General features: G+C 45.7%; 2 protein-coding genes across 3 annotated transcripts; both read left to right on the top strand.

Annotated features, from left to right (window-relative positions):
* The first annotated feature begins 868 nt into the window (after positions 1-868).
* LOC115531825 (uncharacterized) lies at positions 869-8,734 on the top strand. The gene is made up of 7 exons (XM_030341136.1): positions 869-1,343; positions 4,852-4,959; positions 5,095-5,151; positions 5,906-6,064; positions 6,539-6,698; positions 7,840-7,928; positions 8,557-8,734. The coding sequence occupies exons 1-7, from the start codon at positions 1,332-1,334 to the stop codon at positions 8,725-8,727; spliced, it is 756 nt and encodes a 251-aa protein (XP_030196996.1). The 5' UTR covers positions 869-1,331; the 3' UTR covers positions 8,728-8,734.
* A 2,515-nt stretch (positions 8,735-11,249) lies between these two features.
* On the top strand, positions 11,250-18,436 carry LOC115532235 (zinc finger protein 497). Of its 2 annotated transcripts, none has more exons than XM_030341873.1 (7): positions 11,250-11,438; positions 13,069-13,367; positions 13,720-13,812; positions 14,100-14,192; positions 15,231-15,341; positions 15,810-15,933; positions 16,313-18,436. In XM_030341873.1, the coding sequence occupies exons 2-7, from the start codon at positions 13,293-13,295 to the stop codon at positions 18,076-18,078; spliced, it is 2,262 nt and encodes a 753-aa protein (XP_030197733.1). In that variant the 5' UTR covers positions 11,250-11,438; positions 13,069-13,292; the 3' UTR covers positions 18,079-18,436. The 2 variants fall into 2 exon arrangements, with proteins under 2 accessions (XP_030197733.1, XP_030197732.1); XM_030341872.1 differs by having other exon boundaries at positions 13,156-13,367.
* Positions 18,437-18,452: the final 16 nt, after the last annotated feature.

Below are 18,452 nucleotides of genomic sequence, written 5' to 3' on the forward strand. Positions count from 1 at the left end.
AGCAGCCTCTCCTGGCCCGAGTCAGACTGATTGGACTCTAGCGCTGGGTGAGCCTGCACACCTGTTGCACATTGAGTAATCAGTGTGCACAGGTTAAACCAGCCATCACCTCATACACTCAGGGAGAGATCGCCTGCAGCCCATGCCACCTAGGTGGTGTGTTATTGCATTGCAAAGATAGTCTAATAGAAGTCTATTTGCAACTTTTCCTTAATGATTGCATGTGTATTTTACATTGTAACATTATACATTACGTATAAGACCTTTACAACTCTGCAATATTTAACATTCAAAGGCTACAAAGTTCAACTTTACTACTATGTTTCACATGTATAAATCTTGACTATAGTTCTGTCTCTGTATGTCTCTTCTATGTATGCATGTATCTGTCTCTGCATGTCTCCCCTTCGATTTCCTCGACAACCGTACAGCCGCCCTCACTGGCACGTGTACTGCTGTGGACCCCAGGAAGTGGTGTCAAGTTTGGATGAGCAGTTCCGGAGAAAGCTGCAGTCTACACAGTTAAAATGTTACCCCTTTACAACTTAATGTTACACAAAGGTAGACTTTCACGGTACAATTTTAGAAAGTTACACCTTTACAACTCAACGTTACACTAACAACTCGACAAATGTTTACGTGTACACTTGTACTGCACATTGTTACAAAGTTAAACCTTTGCAACTTTGCACTACACACTTACAGCACTACAAAGTCACAACCACTATGTTATGCTACAACTTCACTGCTATGTTACAAAGCACGTTTGTGTAAGTCTAACATAATATTACCACATAACACTGTGACATATTTTCAACATTACAGAACAAAAACGTTGCATCCTTTAAAAGTTACAGGAGGCGTCAGAACAGCGGCCGAGTTCCCCCCGTGCGTGCAAAGCGCCTTGCCCTTCTGAGAGGATGAGACGCGCGGCCGATTTCTCGGCATCACGTAGGAGTCTTCTGGAGAAGCGTGTGTAGCCGCGGACGCCAGCGGTGACGGCGAACACAACGTGGTCGTGTCACACAGTGAGTCAGCCTGTAGGCGGCCCCCCGGCCCTCGTCAAAAGGCTTCAGTCAACTGTCGTCTGGACTGGAAACAGACCGGCCTCCCATCCTCTGATCACACTCTGCTCGCTCTCTCTCTCTCTCTAACTCTCTCTCACTCTCTCTCTATCTCTCACACGCACCATCTCCCTCTCTCACACACACTCTCCTCTCCTCTCCTCTCTCTCCCACACACACTCGGAGCTCTATCTGATATCTCTCTGATCTGAACACTGATCTGAATTTCATGCCTTGGATTGTGGAAACCTTCAATTTTCGTTCCATATGAGGGATAAAGTAAGTAGTGCGCTCGTTGTTTCTCTTTATTACCATTTTGTTGGGCTGGTGGGATCTAGATGTCGGCTTGTAGTTGAACTGTTATGTGTGTTGTTGTTTGTGAATAGCTCTGCCAGTAGTTTGTGGAAGTCTAATTAGGCTGTGGAAGAAAAACCTGTATTTTGCAACGTGGTGAAGCATGATTTTTGTTTGAATGGTGTAAGAAGAAGCAAAGTGGATTCAATCACATTCTATTCTGAACTTCTATTTCAATTAGCAGTTTAATTACACGCATGAAATTCAGCTACATTGAAGGAATCACATTTAATTTATTGAAAGACACTTTAAATACTTTCATGATCCTTCGAACCAAATGTGATGGCTGCAAAGAGGGGTCAAAAATGCATCACACCATACTTTGTACAAATGACTGTGGTGGGTTTATGGTTGTTGTTGTTGATGTTGTTGTCTTTGTTAACCATAACCACCACCACAGCGGTAATGGTTTAAGAGTTGGGGCATTAGTGCACTATATGTTTTGGTTATGTATTACTGACGTGTTGAGCCAATCTTTTTTTGACATATTACAAGTGTGTTTAATTTTCCATAGCGCATTTTCCACTCGGTAATCTGGTAAATCTCATATGTTTTTGTGGAGTTGTTTTATGTTTTCTGCCACTTGATATTAGATGAAAAAAGTAAATTTATGAACTGGATAAACTGTCATGGCAGCATTAGACTGATATAGCATGGCCAATTATAGCCAAATTAAACTGGTCTTGCTTGACTTGCTTTTAAAATTAAAAAAGTGCTTACAATTCAAAAACGCACCACCAAAAGTAATGGATACTTTGAGGTAGAAAGGGCATTTTAGGTCATAACGATTCCTAGAATAGAAATCTCTTGGTGTTATGAAACTCTGTAAAGGGTCATTGCTCATTGATTTCTTTTTTTTTGCTGAAGCATCAAAAAATATGCTTTGCACATTTCTCAATTGGGTCTATAGTCATCAAGACAAGGTTATTTGCCAGCCACGACAGCAATATTTTTATTTCAGTTTCTTGGTTCACGGTATAAAACGAGTCATGAGAAAAATGTCATTCTGTGATTAAGAAGAAATATCTCGGTAAACTTCTAAATCCATATTCCATGTTATTGACACATCTGTCAGTGTGTCGATCTTCTGACAATCTGATAGAAAACCAGAACATCTTGCACCCATTTGGGTCAGAAGTTATTCAAGATGTTAATTTTCTTCCAAGGTTTTTTTTCTCACATTAATTTAAATATTTAGTTATTCCCCTTTAATAACACCAGACATGATGTAGACAAGATTGCCGAACAAGCCTAAAGCTGGGGTCGGCAATTTTGGAGGAACAAGACAGAGTAAACTAGATATTGAAGGTATCCAACCGAAAAAATCCCACCCCGCCCTTCAGGCCTCCCTCCAAAACCACGCCCCCAAAACACACAATTAGCTCCCTGGCTTTAGCAATAGCTCTGCCAAGCCTTGTGGAAAACTCTGGTCATGCGCAATGAGTGCACAGGCAAATTTCAGGCAGGCGGGTCATAAGGTAGACGGACAGGTGGGCCATCCAATCCTTTCATTCTGGGAGAATTAAATGATTTGACGGGCTTATAAAATGACTGCTAAAGAACCGGATACCCTTTTTTTTTTACCCATTTGTTTTATTAATGTATGTCGGGATGTAAAGATAACAATTGTGGGAAACAATGTTTATAACATTATATATCGTCTACGCAAGCATTACTTGGAAATGTTTTTCAAAACTGTGAAGCTGGAAATGCCCCTGATTTCAAAGTACAGAAAACATATCCTATCATGGATATTTATTGATGGCACTGATGTCGTTGGTATTTGTCGTTGGCTTGAGTATGATAAAGCCCTCAATGTTTACATTTTTTGTTAATGACGTGTATATGACGTTTTAATGACGGTATGTCCGCACAGTTGCACAATCTTTGATGCCACAAAGTTCCTTGAACACTTCAATGAAAACCACATGGGTCCCACCGCAGATCGGTCGAGAGATTTATTATTTTTAGCAGCACCGGAAAATCAATTAACTTGATGAATGGGACGGGAGTCACTTGTCTGAGAGGAAATCAGCATCCCTGAGCTGTCACATGTGGGACACCAAACAGCGTACACCTCAAGGGTAGAGAGACCTCACTGAGGAACGTTGTGGGGGATGGAGATAGAAGATGACAGACACGGTGAACAGAAAGAAGACTTTGGGGCTTAAAATCTCCCCAACTAAAGCTTTATCCCTGGTAATACTTTAATAGTCTATTTTCCTGACAATCTAATCTAATTACCTGTGAAGATGGATGGTGTGAAGATAGATGGTGTAAGTCATTTTAACTAACCAGAAACTTTGCTGTGCAGGCCTTTTCAATGTCTTTGTAAATATCAGTACATTTTGGTTGCTTTTCTTCGAATGGTATGACAAATACACAAAGAGCGTCATTCTCCTGTTTGGATAACATGACGGCTTGACGTAACTTCCAGTTTGCTCCCCAAACAAGGAAGATGCCTTCGAGTGACTTAAGTCCTATGTCATTAATTGTTAAACTGCACAGTGTTGAGACCACGGTGTATCGATCATACCTTTTTGCAACAAGCAGTTACAAAAAAAAGAGCCCTGTTGTATCTTAAACTTGTGATGTCCAAACTTGTGCCCCACCGTCACAACCAAGATTTTGAATAGAGATTCCATTTCGATCATCCAGCAATGCCAAAACAAGTTATACAGATTTAAACCATTCCTAAAGTCGCATTCATGCATTACAGATCCCTTTTGCCAAATTAAAACGATCGTCCTGCCAAGAATCTTCAAACGAGTCCACTTTCAGCTGACATTAACACTGGTCATGGTGTACGAGAGGAGATTGCTTGAAAATGCATAAAAATAAAATGTCACTCGGTTCACTGGTACATTAGAGTAGCAGACCCACCATTCGTTTTGGAAGTGTTTGTCTTATGGTGACACCTCTGTGAAAAGGATCTATATATCTATCTCACGCCATAGTTTGTACAAATGTTTTGGTTTGGGAGTTGGGGCGTTAGTGAACTTTATATGTGGTTGAGTATTACCCAACTGTTGTGACCGATCTGTTATGATATATTTTGTTGGGATGTAATGCAGGGAGATTTTGTCCAACTGGCCATAAATAACAGGATTTATGTGTTTTTGTGCTCAAATATCTGGTTTAAGTAAATCTCATGTAGGCCTATATCTATAGATATCGATCGATCTAGATCAAGAAATCAATCTATATATCTATCGATATACATAGAAATTGATATAAACATAATATTGGTGGATGCCCTTTCCCCATCTCTTATAACACATTTGAATACCTTCCTACCTAATTACACGCAACTAAAATAGGGCATCATTGTCTCCTATTTCTTCTCCCTAGCACATCTCTGAGGCTCCTTGTCTCCTATATCTCCTGTCCCATCTGTAATCCTAATTGCCTCCTATGTCTCCTCTCTTACCAGATCTGTAAGACTCCTTGTCTCCTCTTCTTTCTGCTCACAAGTCTTCACCACTGCTCGGGAAAGTTTGGAACGCCCATCACAGACGATGTGAACAAGCTGCTGCTATTGGTCAGTTTCACATCACACCTTGCTCCTGACTAAAATCGGAGTTAAGCATGTCTCATCGCCGTCGGAGATCCTCCACATAAGCTGCATGACTTGAGTAAAACCCACCTCTCTCTCTCTTGATTTTTCCCACCACAGCAACAGAACATTCCCGTTGACTATGAGATTCCCGTGCACTACATCCCAAAGGAAGTGGTAGGTAAACCCAGCAAAACCCAATAAATATGATTTGTAACGCAACTTTAACCCAATGAAACATGATGGTGTGTTGAATAAAAGAGTAGCCAAACAAAAAGTATTTAAATTGGGCAGCACCTTACAATCAGGGGTACATTAATTAACCATTGATTTATATTAGTTAATGCAGTTGTAAGCATTCACTAACGGTTAATTACCCTTAACTAATAATGTCTATCATCACCATTTACTAATGTTGTTCAGAATACTAGCACTAATGGGGCTATTAATCTATACCTTATTTAATTGGGTTAACTCTAAACCTAAAATCTGTCAATAACCCTAACTCTAATGATACCGCCATACAATAATTAACAATTATTTAAAGAAGGCGAAATGAATAGTGGGGAATAGCTATCCCCAACTTTTCACGGAGCCTTAGGTGAATAATTGTTTTAGTATATACTACACGTGAACACTCCAAAAATAAACAGGATACATTTTTTTGCCGGGATTCATTCGTTTTTATTAGCAGTTTATTTGTTTTTATTAGCGTGATGAGACGACCGTCACGCAATATCCAGAGTTTGAGATCTCAATCATTTGATATTGCCAAATATCCCGAGGTAGCGAACCAATCAAATTGCGGCATCTTAGGAGGTTCAAGTGTATCATATACTAATGCTTATTACTGCATTAACTTGTGCTTATTAGTGTTTGATGACTGTAGACTTACTGTAAGGCGTTCCTCTACATGGCTGTGGTTCCTCAGAGCGGTGTGTGCTGGGTGGTGCTGAACATCTACCCTCTGGAGCAGAGTCTCTGTAAACTGGCCACCATGTTTGGCGCCCTGTCCTCCAACAAGGAGAACATCATCGTCTTCATCGCCATGCTGAAGAGCCTGCGCTTCACGTTCGACCACGAGGAGCTGGTGAGACGGGCGTGATGATGATTTTTGGTTGCACTGTGTGCGCTCGTTTTTGTACATCTTTGTGTCGTTCACCGTTTCCACAAATTAGACACAAGAATACGAAACATATAATACAAAATTTGATTTGGCGGATTTGCATCCGTTGTAGCCTCGTGATCCCGTGTAATGTTTTTATAATAGCCTTCGATGTATCATATTTGTCTTTATAATATGCAGTGTTGATTCCCAATACATGTTCATGTACATTTCTTACATCGACAAATGCACGCATTGTGCAAATAGATAAAATTTCCTTTTGTCGTATGCCCATATATGTTGTGCTCTTGTCGTATGTCGTACAACGCATGCAGTCGAACTACACATGAACTTCATACAGAGTTAAATGTATAACAAATATGGCCCAGTGATCCCAGTAAGATGGCGACCAACATCCATTCCATCCCGTTCAATCTGTCCTTGTGTCGGTGTGCTCAGGAATCGGCGATGCAGGTCTTCCAGTGTCACTACCGCGAGAGGAACCTGCTGTCGGGTCTCTACTTCGACTACATCAAGGAGATACTGCATGCTGCGGCCCAAGGGGTGGGGGGCTTTCCCTGTAAGCCCCCCCCCTGCGTGCCCCACCAGGAAACCCCAGGTAAGCACACGCACGGCGCATGTGATCGAGTACCGACTGAGAAGTTTTGGGTTCGATTTGGTTTACCTGCCCCAAATCTACCTTTAGGCATCATTTACATTCACATTGAGCATATGGTTTTAACCAAAGCGACATTTGTCCGAAGAAAGAGAAACAATATATCGCTGTCGGTACAGTAAGGATGTTCATAGAACCAAGTGCATAACACTAACAATCGCTACCCATTCCTCCTTATACAACAAAGATGGCGCCCAACCCCTACCCTCACTGATGACCTGTATCTGAGTTCACTGTACGTTGCTTTGGACGAAGGCATCTGCAACATTGACAAAATATTATAGATAAACCCAACTAACATTGAACACCTTGCTTTCAGTCAGCATCCTGAGATGCATTGATTTCATTTGGTTCGGTGAGATCATGTCGATCTCATGTTGTCTAGGAAACACCATTGAGTTTTTAACTCTAATGATGTGCCTATTTCTATTGTAAAATCAAGCACCACCCCGACTATTTATATTATCATGACTCTGAGACCGCTATATTGTCAACCGCTACCTCAATCATTCGCCTCAAATGGTTTGAATAATATCATTTTGTTTTACAGACAAAATGTGTTCAGTATCAACATTCCTCTCAGAAAAGAGGCCGCACAATACCAATGTTGTTGTAATAGCCCTGGAGTCTTGCTCGATCAAAAGGGTCAGGAACACACAAACAGACACAACACACAAATTGAATCAAGGACTTGACCCTGAAAACTTTGAAATCAAAAGGTACCCCCTTTTGATAAAGTGGGTCTTGTCCAAACACACACACACACACACACACACACAAACACACACGTACACACGTACACACACACACGTACACACGTACACACGTACACACAAACACACACGTACACACGTACACACGTACACACGTACACACACACACACGTACACACGTACACACACACACACACACACACACACACGTACACACGTACAATTACACACTGCACACCGCACACTTGGTCAAAGTAAGTCTTTTGATTAGAGCGATTCGACCCCTTAAGCTCTGAAACACAAGCAGTGTACCTCCTGGCTTTAGGGGGATGTTTGCTCCACCTGAATCTAATCCTCATGTGCCTCTCTAGATGGGCGCGTGCAAGCCTGGCTGAGCAGAAGTCCTGTGCTGCTCATCCTGGTCCCCCTCACAGCATGTCTGCTCCTGCTGCTGTGGCTAGTGAGTACATAAATAAACACCATGTCGTGTCATCTGTTAATTTTTCCTGTTAGGGGACATTCGCGTTGCACTTTTTCGTTATTTCTGTTCGTCATATTTTTTAAGACGAAAATAGACTCTTCTTCAGACTCTCCAGTGGCCCCATTTGGCATTGAACTAGGACCAATGTATGCCTTGCATTCAAAACATGCAATATATAATAATATCTATCGTTTTGAGTAGATGAGTAAAAATATGAGTGAAAATAATGTGCATAGGGCTGTACATACAAATACACGCCCCTGTTTATAAAATAACCAAAGGTGCATTGATAGGACTCCAAAGATGCACGGAAAGCGTGTGTACATGACTCCTCCTGTTGTGGCTCAGGAGGTAGAGCGGGCTGGCTGCTGGTAACCGCAAGGTTTCTAGTTCAATCCCCGGAGTGTCCCTGAGCAAGGCACTTCTAACCTCTCCCGATGAGCTGGCTGTCGCCTTGCATGGTTGAAACCGCCGTCGGTGTGTGAATGTGTGCATGAATGGGTGAATGTTAGGCAATATTGTAAAAGGGCTTTGATTGGCCACTGGTTGGAAAAGCGCTATATGAATACAGGTTATTTACCATTCTATTTCGGTTCTTTATCTCCAGGCCCACTCCCGGAGGCGGCGGTTGCGCGAGTGTGACGTGGATCGGCGAGACGATTCGTTGTCGTCGCCGGCCAACGCAGTTCCCAGCGTGTGCATCTCCGTCCCGCTGTACAGAACGGACGATTCCACGTCCGCCACAGAACTGGTTCCCAGACCACAAGAACTGGGGTGAAGGGGACCCAACGACAATGGGGGGGGGGGGGGGGGGGGGGGTGAAAGAAGAAAAGAAAAAACTCGATAAAATTAGACAGACGCGCCTGATTGGTCTGTTGTTCTGAACAGCACTGCTGGACAAAAAGCGCTCTGTGTTTCACTCCCTTCGGACCCGGGGTGCAGCAGGGAAAACACACGAATCACAACGGCTGAAGGAACTATTTTTTTGAAGGACTTTTCCTAATTTTTTAACTGGACACAAATGTGTTTTCATCACCCCCCCCCAACCTGTACAGAGGGATCTTTTAGTAGTTGAGTATCAGTAGTATTTAAACACCAGTTAGTTCTTTTGTCGTTCGGTCAGTGGTTGTGTACAGCACAGGGATTGAGCTGAATGTTGGCCCGGGGAGAAAGGGTTGTCCTCAACAGCAGGATGAAAAACCAGTAAATGACAGCGGGGTTAACTTTGGTCCTATCGCCTTGTAAACTATAGGTCCCCTCTCGTAAACGCTAATATAAAAGAAAATCTGGGGGCTTGACATATTCATCCAAATTGAAACAGCTTCACCCTCTTCTGTAGAAAAAGGTGTGGAGTTTCAGTTCATTGCACAGGGTATAAATCCCAATTACAACACTTTAAATCTCCGTTACTATTTACTTTTTACTTTCACAATCATTAAAAACGTTTTTTGTCTATTTTGGATTAATGACAGTGAATAACAGTGAACCACAATGCATGTCATTAAGGGGCTGGTAGGGGTTTGGGTCCTCTTACACCCGGCATTCATGCAGACATTGGGGACCAAAGCTAGTGACTGGGAGAATTGAGCCGCACAGCCCGGACACTAATGCGATTCAAATAAAAAGCCAAAGGTACAGCAAACCACAACGTTGCGGAAGATTGTTTAAAAGAGTTCTCAGAGTCATGGGCTTGTGTTTAACTCTGACATTATCATGATCTGTGAACCCGCTCCACTCAAACAACACACTGGGCAAATTCCAGTACTGGCCCACTTTTCCTCATCAAAAGACCAGACCAGATGGCAGATCGCCACTGGCTCAAGCCTCTCTCGCTCACTCTCTCTCTCTCTCTTTCTCTCAATTCTGTCATTGTATTCTCAAGTTGTTGCTGCAGAGAGAGTGAGGGAGAGACAGACAAGGAGAGTGAGAGAGACAGAGAGAGATACAGAGAAGGAGAGGGAGAGAAGGACAGAGAAGGAAAGAGAGACAGAGAGAGAGTATGTATGATGTGCGGGTGTCTCTCTACCTTCGTTGAGCTGTTATTCTTCAGTCACAGACTCAATCACATTCAAGTCATGAGAGCATGAGTCGGCTGGGTGCTGCCACTGCCACTCATCTATGTGTCACCGGCACACCGAGAGAGAGAGAGAGTACATGTGTGCATGTGTGAGAGATAGCGAGAGAGTGTGCATGTGAGAAAGTCTGAGTGAGAGAGAAAGATAGTGCAAGTGAATGATAATGAGAGCAGAATAGAGAGAGAGAGAGAGAGAGAGAGGGAGGGAGAGGGAGAGGGAGGGAGAGAGAGAGAGAGAGGGGGGGAGGGAGGGCAAGTGATGAAGACCGCAGATCAGAGAGAGAGAGAGAGCAAGTGATGAAGACCGCAGATCAGAGAGAGAGAGAGGAGAAGAGAGATAAGATAGACAGAGTGTGCAAGTGCGAGATAACCACCTCAGAGCAGAACAGAACGACGGACAGAGAGAGAGAAATGGATGGATGGATGACCTCAGTGGAGAGGGGCATAAGGGAGGCTTGTTCTCCCCCACAAAAGAAGAGCCCGTAGGCTGGAGGAAATGCCAATTGTCCACTGGACTGATGTCCACAAGACCCCGATGAATCAACAGCCCCAACAGGCTGCCAGACCGCATAGCGCTCAGAGAATCATCCACAAAGGAAGGGGAAATGGGAGTTTAATTATTTTTTTTAAAAAAGCTTTTTTTTTTTTTTTTTTCAACAGTTGGAAATTCCGAAACAGTTGATTGAAGTTTTGGAGAATTAACCAAAAAAAGTGATGAATTATTAAAAAAACATTTAATCCATTCATTAAAGATGTGATCATGTAACAACATGTGAACCATACATGTAAATAACTGCTGTTTAGAGAGACATCTTTGTCATATTTTCGTTGTTACTTTGTGAGATTGTGCATCTGTACATGTTCATAGAAATGATATGCTGTTGTTTTTTTTCAACTCAATTAAAGTATAATATTTTCTGCTGAGCTCCTCGCATAGTTTGTGCGTAGACATATTCATGATTGGCATTATTATACACACATCCTAAAAGTATTTCATGTTTTATTACAATTATTGAACAATATTTGATGATTTTTTTAACTACGAAGCGTTTTCATATATATATGTATACATATAAATGTATTCAAATGCCATAATCTGTATCAACTGGGATGTTTATATTTTGCCCGAGTCGTGGATGCATACACTGTATAGACGTGCATTGATGTGTATGGACGTCGTACATGGATGCATTGAGGCTCTCTCCTATCGGAAGTAAACACGCTCTTATTTTGAAAATCCCCTACCCATAAGCCTTCGTAAACCTTCCTGGCTTGACAGCAGTTGCGGAGTTATTATCGCGTTTTAACGTGTTTCGGCTAAAATGTAGTACTTTTTAGTAAGTTTAAATCGTCCCATTCATCCCACTGCAACTATAAAGACGTGCAATAAATGGATAAACCAGTCAGGACTCGAGGTAGGCTTTGCAAAGCTAGCTGCTATGTTGTTATCTGCGTGAGACGCGTTGTCCTGGAAGAGCACGTCTCGATCAGTCCCGCAGATCGTTCATTCACAACAGTTCTTCTGTAATCTCAAACACGTTTATTTGGATCCATGTTCGTGACATTTCATTTTGAACGGTTTGAGAATGATACACATTTGTAATGCGGGGAGATAATCCGTGGACCTTCTGTGTTTTTGAGGATGAGCGGAAGTGGAGACTGCGTACTTCCGCCCTCCGTATTGCGCTGCACTGTGTAAAGATGTAAATGTGTTTTGTTTTATTTTAGTTGATTTATCGTTAGTTGGGATCCACGCCACGTTAAACTACGTGGTATTTGCAGCATGTTTCCAATTCATACAACCTGTGCATAACATGGTGGCTGCTGAGTTACAGAATGATTCAAACATGTGGAACATCTATTCACTTACATATAATCCCACACTGTTATAATAATAATAATAATAATAATAAATGAAATTTATATAGCGCTTAATATGGTACTCTAAGACGCTTTATGAAATAATGAAATTGACGTTATGAAATAATCTCCTCAGACCCGATCGACCTGCAGTCTTAAGGTAGTGGTGAACCCCTTCTAAATTTGGTGGTGAACCCCTTCTAAATGGGGCTTCCCTACCTTGACATCGTGTCAAACAATGTTTGTACCTTCTGGCGAGTTTGTACCTGTTGCTGTTCAATTAATGTAAAAGTTAGGCTGCAGAACTTCAATCATTCAATTAATATAACAACCTTTCCAAACTGCTCCTTTCCATCCTGCTCTTCCACCCACTGCTTCTCCCCATCTTCTTGAAGGTATAGTGAAAGAGCAATAAGAAAGTTGGCCTAACTAGTAAATAGTGATGGGACGCAACCTCATGGTACATTCACTGTATATTCATATAGCGCTTTTCTAGCCCGTTGCAAATGAAAGCGCTTTTACAATATTGCTAAACATTCACCCATTCATGCACACATTCACACACTGACGGCAGTGTCAACCATGCAGGGCGACAGCCAGCTGTCGGGAGCAGTTCGGGTGAGGTGCCTTGCTCAGGTAGTACAGGTAGCCTACACCTCGACACTCAGCTGGGAGGAGCCGGCGATCGAACTAGCAAACTTGAAGTTACCAGCCGACCCACTCTACCGCCTGATAGGGCTGAAAGATTTGGGGAAACAATCTAATTGTGATTATTTCATCCAATATTGCGATTACGATTTAGTACGCGATTTCTCTTTATAAAGTCCCTTATGTTGTAATATGACCACAACATTTGAAGCAGTCAACATATAAAATTAGCTTTCCTTTAGGCCAGACCTATGTGTTGAGAATTGATGAATTGATGCATGAATTGATATTATAACATCTTTATTATTTACTATTGAATTGTAAAAGAAAAATAAATACGAATCTTACTGATCTCGAGTCAGTAACAGCAGCTAATCTCGCCCCCCAAAAAAACGGACAAAAAAGATATGCGTTACTTTTTGAATCGCAGTTTTCGCGTTGTATTACATCGCGCTGTCAGTTTGAATCCGATCCATCGTTCAGCCATACCTCCTGAGCCGCATGGCGCTCACGGTTCTCGTTAATGTCCCGCCCCAGGTCCGGCCGCCGCCACCCTCCCCGGATAGAACCGGTAACCTTCCAGTTACCGGCCAACCCCGCTCACGGTTCTTGTTAATGCCCCAGGTCCGGCCGCCGCCACCCTCCCCCTGGCGTCCCTGCGCCTGCTGGCCTCCCCTCTGCAGCTGGCCTACTCCTACATCTGGCAGGTCATCGAGAGGAGGAACGTCAGGCGCTACGACAAGGTGGAGGAGTTCGTCACCATGGTGACGCAGACGGTCCCGGAGCTCATGAGCGCCAAGCAGACGGCCCAGCTGCTCCTGGGCCTGAGGGCGCGGGTACGGGCGCATCGATTGGTTGGGTTTGTGTTGATGGTGGGGGGGGGGGGGGCTTACATGTCACAAAATCGGTTGATTGATCAAGCAAATCCATACATTTTTATTTTATTTTATTCCATTTAATTTGTACATATTATGCAATCTGTATATTGCTGGTGTTCAACTTTCGAATAAAAAAAAGTTTAGCTCCTTTTGTTTGGTTTGGACTGTATCAGTCTTATCTTTAGTACAATAAATTAGGTACAATTACATGACCCGAACGAGGAGCCACATTTTGACTTCATGGGGTCTTTTCCTTTAACACCGGCGTTGTGAAAATATTCCCTGATGCATTTTTCTCCCTCTTCTGCAGATCATTTTGGAGTTGGTCAGAGCGGCGACGCCAGACTGCTTGGCCATCCAGACTCTCATCAACAAGCTGAAGATCCCAGCTGCAATAATAATAGTGACGATACCTAATTTTAACCGCCTCACCTAATCCAATCTAATTAAAGAGGTCATATCCAAGAGACTATGTTCTTGAAGGAAAGGGGGCAGGATCGTAAAGAGGCAGTTTGTCTCCCAGCCAAAAGGTTCAGAGTTCAAACCCCAATGTCAACAGCCTACCTGCAGGCATCCTGGGGCAAGACCCCCTTGGATGAATGCTAAATGACTCGATAGTAATCACAAAGAGGTACCTTACGCAGATGAGGATTTAGTGGTAAACTAACCAATGATGGTGCGTGTTTGCAGAGGGATGTCGACGTGGAGAAGTCTCAGACTAACTTCATGGTCCTGGTCCAGATTCTGCTCAAAAGCGCCGCTGAGAGACATCGCTTCTTCCAGGTGTGGTTGTTGATCTCATGTCTCATTACATCTTAGGGTGCACTCACACAAGGCCATCTGGCCGTGGCCTTTGGCCGTTTTCACACCTAACCGTGCTCAACTGGCCCCATTGTTCTCTGGCCTGCACTCACACTAGGCCATCTGGCCGTGGCCGTTGGCCGTCACAACTGTGGCCTGGCCACGGTAGGCTCTTGTACATACGTCATCACGTCATAACAGGTCATCACCAAGCGTCCGCTGCATGGACCATAATAAACTCTGCCGCCAGTCAGAGTTTTAACAACAATGGACAACAACACAGAGAACAAAGTTTGCACTTTGCTGAGTCTGAATAGCATCGTCTGCCCAAATGGCTAACATACACTCAACTTCTCTATGGGACCAACGTGAACCAAGAGTTGAACCGCTTGACGCCATGTTTACCGTTTAATGGGAAAGAACGAAGGCTTGTCGACTTTATTATGTCCGTGATCGTCGCATGGACTATACGTCATCCAGCTCAGGTTGCGTAGTCGTGCGTGTGCGTGTGTCGGCTCATTAGCATCTGTACCTTGGCGGCCCGTACCGTAGCAGCACACCTCTCCCAAGTGGCCAAGTTGGCCTGGCCTGGCCAGACTGGCCACACTCACACTGGCAGATTTGAGCATGGTTAGGTGTGAAAACGGCCACGGCCACGGCCAGATGGCCTAGTCTAGTGTGAGTGCACCCTTACTTACTGACAAACACACACTGCGTGCATGTTTCCGTTGACATGTATGTTTGAGTGAAACACATTGAATATTCACAGCTGCTTCACCAAGAACGTTTAACCCTGTAGAATTTCAGGTTTTTATTATGCATATAACTGATTATAACGTCACTAATTATTATAAAGTCATAGTCAGTCCTGTTTAATTTGCAACTTCTTATCCTTTAGAATTTCTGAGTGTATTATTATATTTCTTTATATACTAAATATGATCATTTTATGAATGCATCTATGGTCTCAGTCCCTTCGGCGAGGAGTCATCATGGGTCATTCCATTTGTCCGTCTGCAGGAGGTGTTTCCTGTCCAGTATGGGACCAAGTACGACACGGCGCTGCAGGCTCTTCTCGCAGGACTGGTGTACAAACTGGAGCAGCTGCTGCCTGTGCCCAACCTCTCAAAGGTAGGGCTCCTGTCCACCTGCAGCTCAGGGTCCCAGAGATCATATCGGCCCAGGGACATTCAATTGGGGTTCATTGGCTCCCTATTGTTTTAGTTTGTTGTCCTGTTTAGCCTAGGGGTTAATGTGTTCAATTCCGTGCCCAAAAGGAACTGGGTTCAAACCCACATGTTGGGAATCTTAGCTAGGAATCCTTGAGCAACTTACCCCTTATATGCTCCTTAATGACATGTATCCAAAAGCAAAAATATAATTAAAGTTACTTTGGATGAATGCGTCAGATGAATGGATTTTTTAAAATAAAAATACAATTTCATTTTCTTTCTATTCAGACAGTATCAATCAAATCATCAAACTGATCATATTCTGGAAGAAGTAAACCATGTGTTTATGTTCTTCTACTGTATGGATGGCGTCCTTGTTTTGCTCCATGTTTACGGGTAATAATGAACCCGCTTCCCTCAACCTCAGCTGGGCACCATGATCCCCAGCCAGCCCTCTGTCCTGGAGGAGTGCGGCCACTTCATCCCCGACCACGGAGACCTGAGGGTCCTGCTGCGACACCAGAAGCAGAAGGGCTTCCTAACAACCAGTGGTAAACTGCGCCTTTATTTTGAAAAGCACCCAAATTAACCCTAAATAAACACAGAGAATAAAATGATATATAGCTTGTGGTTTTGTCTTTGATTTTAGGTGTGTGAGGTTTTGCAGGAAAGGATGATACATGGGTCACATTAATTATATAACCATCGATAATATTAAGTAAAATATTAAGTAATATTAAATTTTATGAAAAAAATAATAAATATATATAACTAAACTGCATTCAATAGATGTTAATTGTCCAAAAAATGATATCAATATGAACACTGTTGCAAATGGCAAATGGTGCATCATAGTCTTTGCTCATTTAAAATAACCCCTCCAAAGACCCGGGGCATTGACCCCTGTTCAACTCGCTGCGCCTCCCCCAGCCATCTCCTCCACGGTGGGCGACTGCGTGCTCTCCTCCCTGTCCTTCCTCCCGCGCCCCCTGGAGCCCATCCAGCCGGAGGAGCCCCCGGCCCCAGACCCCCCCGCCGGCAACGACCCAGAGGTGGAGGTAGCGGGGACCCCCGACCCAACGGACGGCGGGCCTGCGTCGGACGAGGACCCCAACCCCGTCTCCGAGGGTCCCGTCGCGGCGGCCGTCGAGTCCACGGGCGGCGGGGGCGGGGCCCTGGAGAGCCTCTCCGCCGTGCACGTCCCTCTCCCTCCACAGGAAGCGCGCACGACTCCAGAGGAGTCGTGCGCAGAGACGAGCGGCGCCTCGCCGTCCAGCCCTCCGCCCTCACGCCACCGCGACGGAGAAGACACGGAGGCCGCGGCGCCGCCTGAAGCCCCCGCCACTGCCGCCCACGAGACAGTCGCAGCTCGGCGGCCCCCTCCCCCCCCGGAGAGGCCCGCCTCCCTCCAGGGGTTCCACACGCCCTCCAGACCCGCCCCCGCCGCCGCCGCCGCGGAGGGCGACGCTCAGCAGCGGCTGCAGATCCAGCGCGTCACGCTGCACCAGTGGGTCTCCCAGATGGCCTCCAACAGCCTCTCGCTGCCCCCCCTGCCGCCCCTCAGCCCCCCCAGGGCGGGCCCCGGCGGGGGCGGGACTAGCGGCGGCGGCGGGCACTCGGGCGCCCGGAAGGACCGGCGGCGGCGCGCCAAGTCGCCCGTGGAGCGCTTCACCTGCGACACGTGCGGCAAGCGCTTCGCCTACCAGTCGAAGCTGACGGAGCACCGGCGCATCCACACGGGCGAGAAGCCCTTCGCCTGCGTCACCTGCGGCAAGGGCTTCCGCACGCAGGCCTTCCTCAACACGCACCTGCCCATCCACAGCGCGGCGCGGCCCTACAACTGCGGCCACTGCGGCCGCTGCTTCCACCGCATGCCCAGCCTGAAGAAGCACATGCTGACGCACAGCGAGCGCAAGCCCTTCCACTGCGGCGTGTGCAACAAGGGCTTCACGCAGTCCACCTACTTCAAGCGCCACATGGAGTGCCACGCCAGCCGCAGCAGCTTCCCGTGCGGCGAGTGCGCCAAGGCCTTCCCCACCGAGTTCAAGCTGGCCAACCACCGGCGGTGGCACGCGCGCGACCGGCCGCACATGTGCGAGCGCTGCGGCAAGCGCTTCCTGGTGCCCAGCCTGCTGAAGCGCCACATGGGCTACCACGTGGGCGAGCGGCAGTACCTGTGCGCGCAGTGCGGCAAGACGTTCGTGTACCTGTCGGACCTGAAGCGCCACCAGAAGGACCACGGGCCCAAGACCAAGCTGCCGTGCCACGTGTGCCACAAGAAGTTCTCCAGCAAGTACTGCCTGCGCATCCACATGCGCATCCACACGCGGGAGAAGCCGTACGCGTGCCCCGTGTGCGACAAGGCCTTCACGCAGATCGGCAACCTCAAGGTGCACGTGCGGCTGCACAACGACGAGAGGCCCTTCAGCTGCGAGCAGTGCGGCAAGAGCTACAAGCTGATGTCGCACCTCAAGGCGCACAAGCGCACGCACCTCTTCAAGAAGCCCTGGACGTGCGCCGCCTGCGGGAAGGGGTTCTCTCTGCCGGGCCTGCTGAAGAAGCACGAGGAGCTGCACGCCCGGGACGCGGCGGGGATCCCCGGGACCCGGCCTCACCGCAGCAAGGCGCCGTCGCACAAGAAGCGGTACGAGGAGGAGGAGGAGGAGGACGGGGGCGGGGCCGGGGAGGGTTATTGATGGAGGCGGCGGGAGTTTTTTTTTTTTACTGGTGATGAATTGTGTGCTTTTTTTTTTTGCTTTTGTTGTCGTGAAGCCATAGCCTGGATCATGATGGAATGGTCTTTGATCTACTTGTAGGGCTGGTTCCTGGTCAGGGCTGGGACCGGCAAATGATGGCTGCCGCAAGGCTGGCTTTACATGTCTGTGATGGTTGAATGGGATCTATTCTGTTTCTATTCATGTGCTGAATCCGGTTGCATTCGTATGCATTGTTTTGTTAATAAGAGGAAATGTAAGCTTGTATGACACGCATCTGATTGATCTGTTCATGATCACACATTTTAGATCAATGGAAGAATTCTCAAATGATGGTGGAAATGATTCATTTTCAT

The sequence above is a fragment of the Gadus morhua genome, chromosome 19 (genome assembly GCF_902167405.1).
Source record: "Gadus morhua chromosome 19, gadMor3.0, whole genome shotgun sequence".
In the NCBI taxonomy this organism is placed as follows: domain Eukaryota; kingdom Metazoa; phylum Chordata; class Actinopteri; order Gadiformes; family Gadidae; genus Gadus; species Gadus morhua.

What these genes read in the sequence shown, in the direction of transcription:
- LOC115531825 (XM_030341136.1), top strand. An exon ending in ACTACATCCCAAAGGAAGTG is followed by an intron (nt 5,152 to 5,905) that starts GTAGGTAAACCC and finishes GTGGTTCCTCAG; the next exon opens with AGCGGTGTGTGCTGGGTGGT. An exon ending in CGTTCGACCACGAGGAGCTG is followed by an intron (nt 6,065 to 6,538) that starts GTGAGACGGGCG and finishes CGGTGTGCTCAG; the next exon opens with GAATCGGCGATGCAGGTCTT.
- LOC115532235 (XM_030341872.1), top strand. Translation starts at nt 11,414, where the DNA reads ATGGATAAACCAGTCAGGACTCGAG. An exon ending in AGAGACATCGCTTCTTCCAG is followed by an intron (nt 14,193 to 15,230) that starts GTGTGGTTGTTG and finishes GTCCGTCTGCAG; the next exon opens with GAGGTGTTTCCTGTCCAGTA. An exon ending in GGGCTTCCTAACAACCAGTG is followed by an intron (nt 15,934 to 16,312) that starts GTAAACTGCGCC and finishes CGCCTCCCCCAG; the next exon opens with CCATCTCCTCCACGGTGGGC.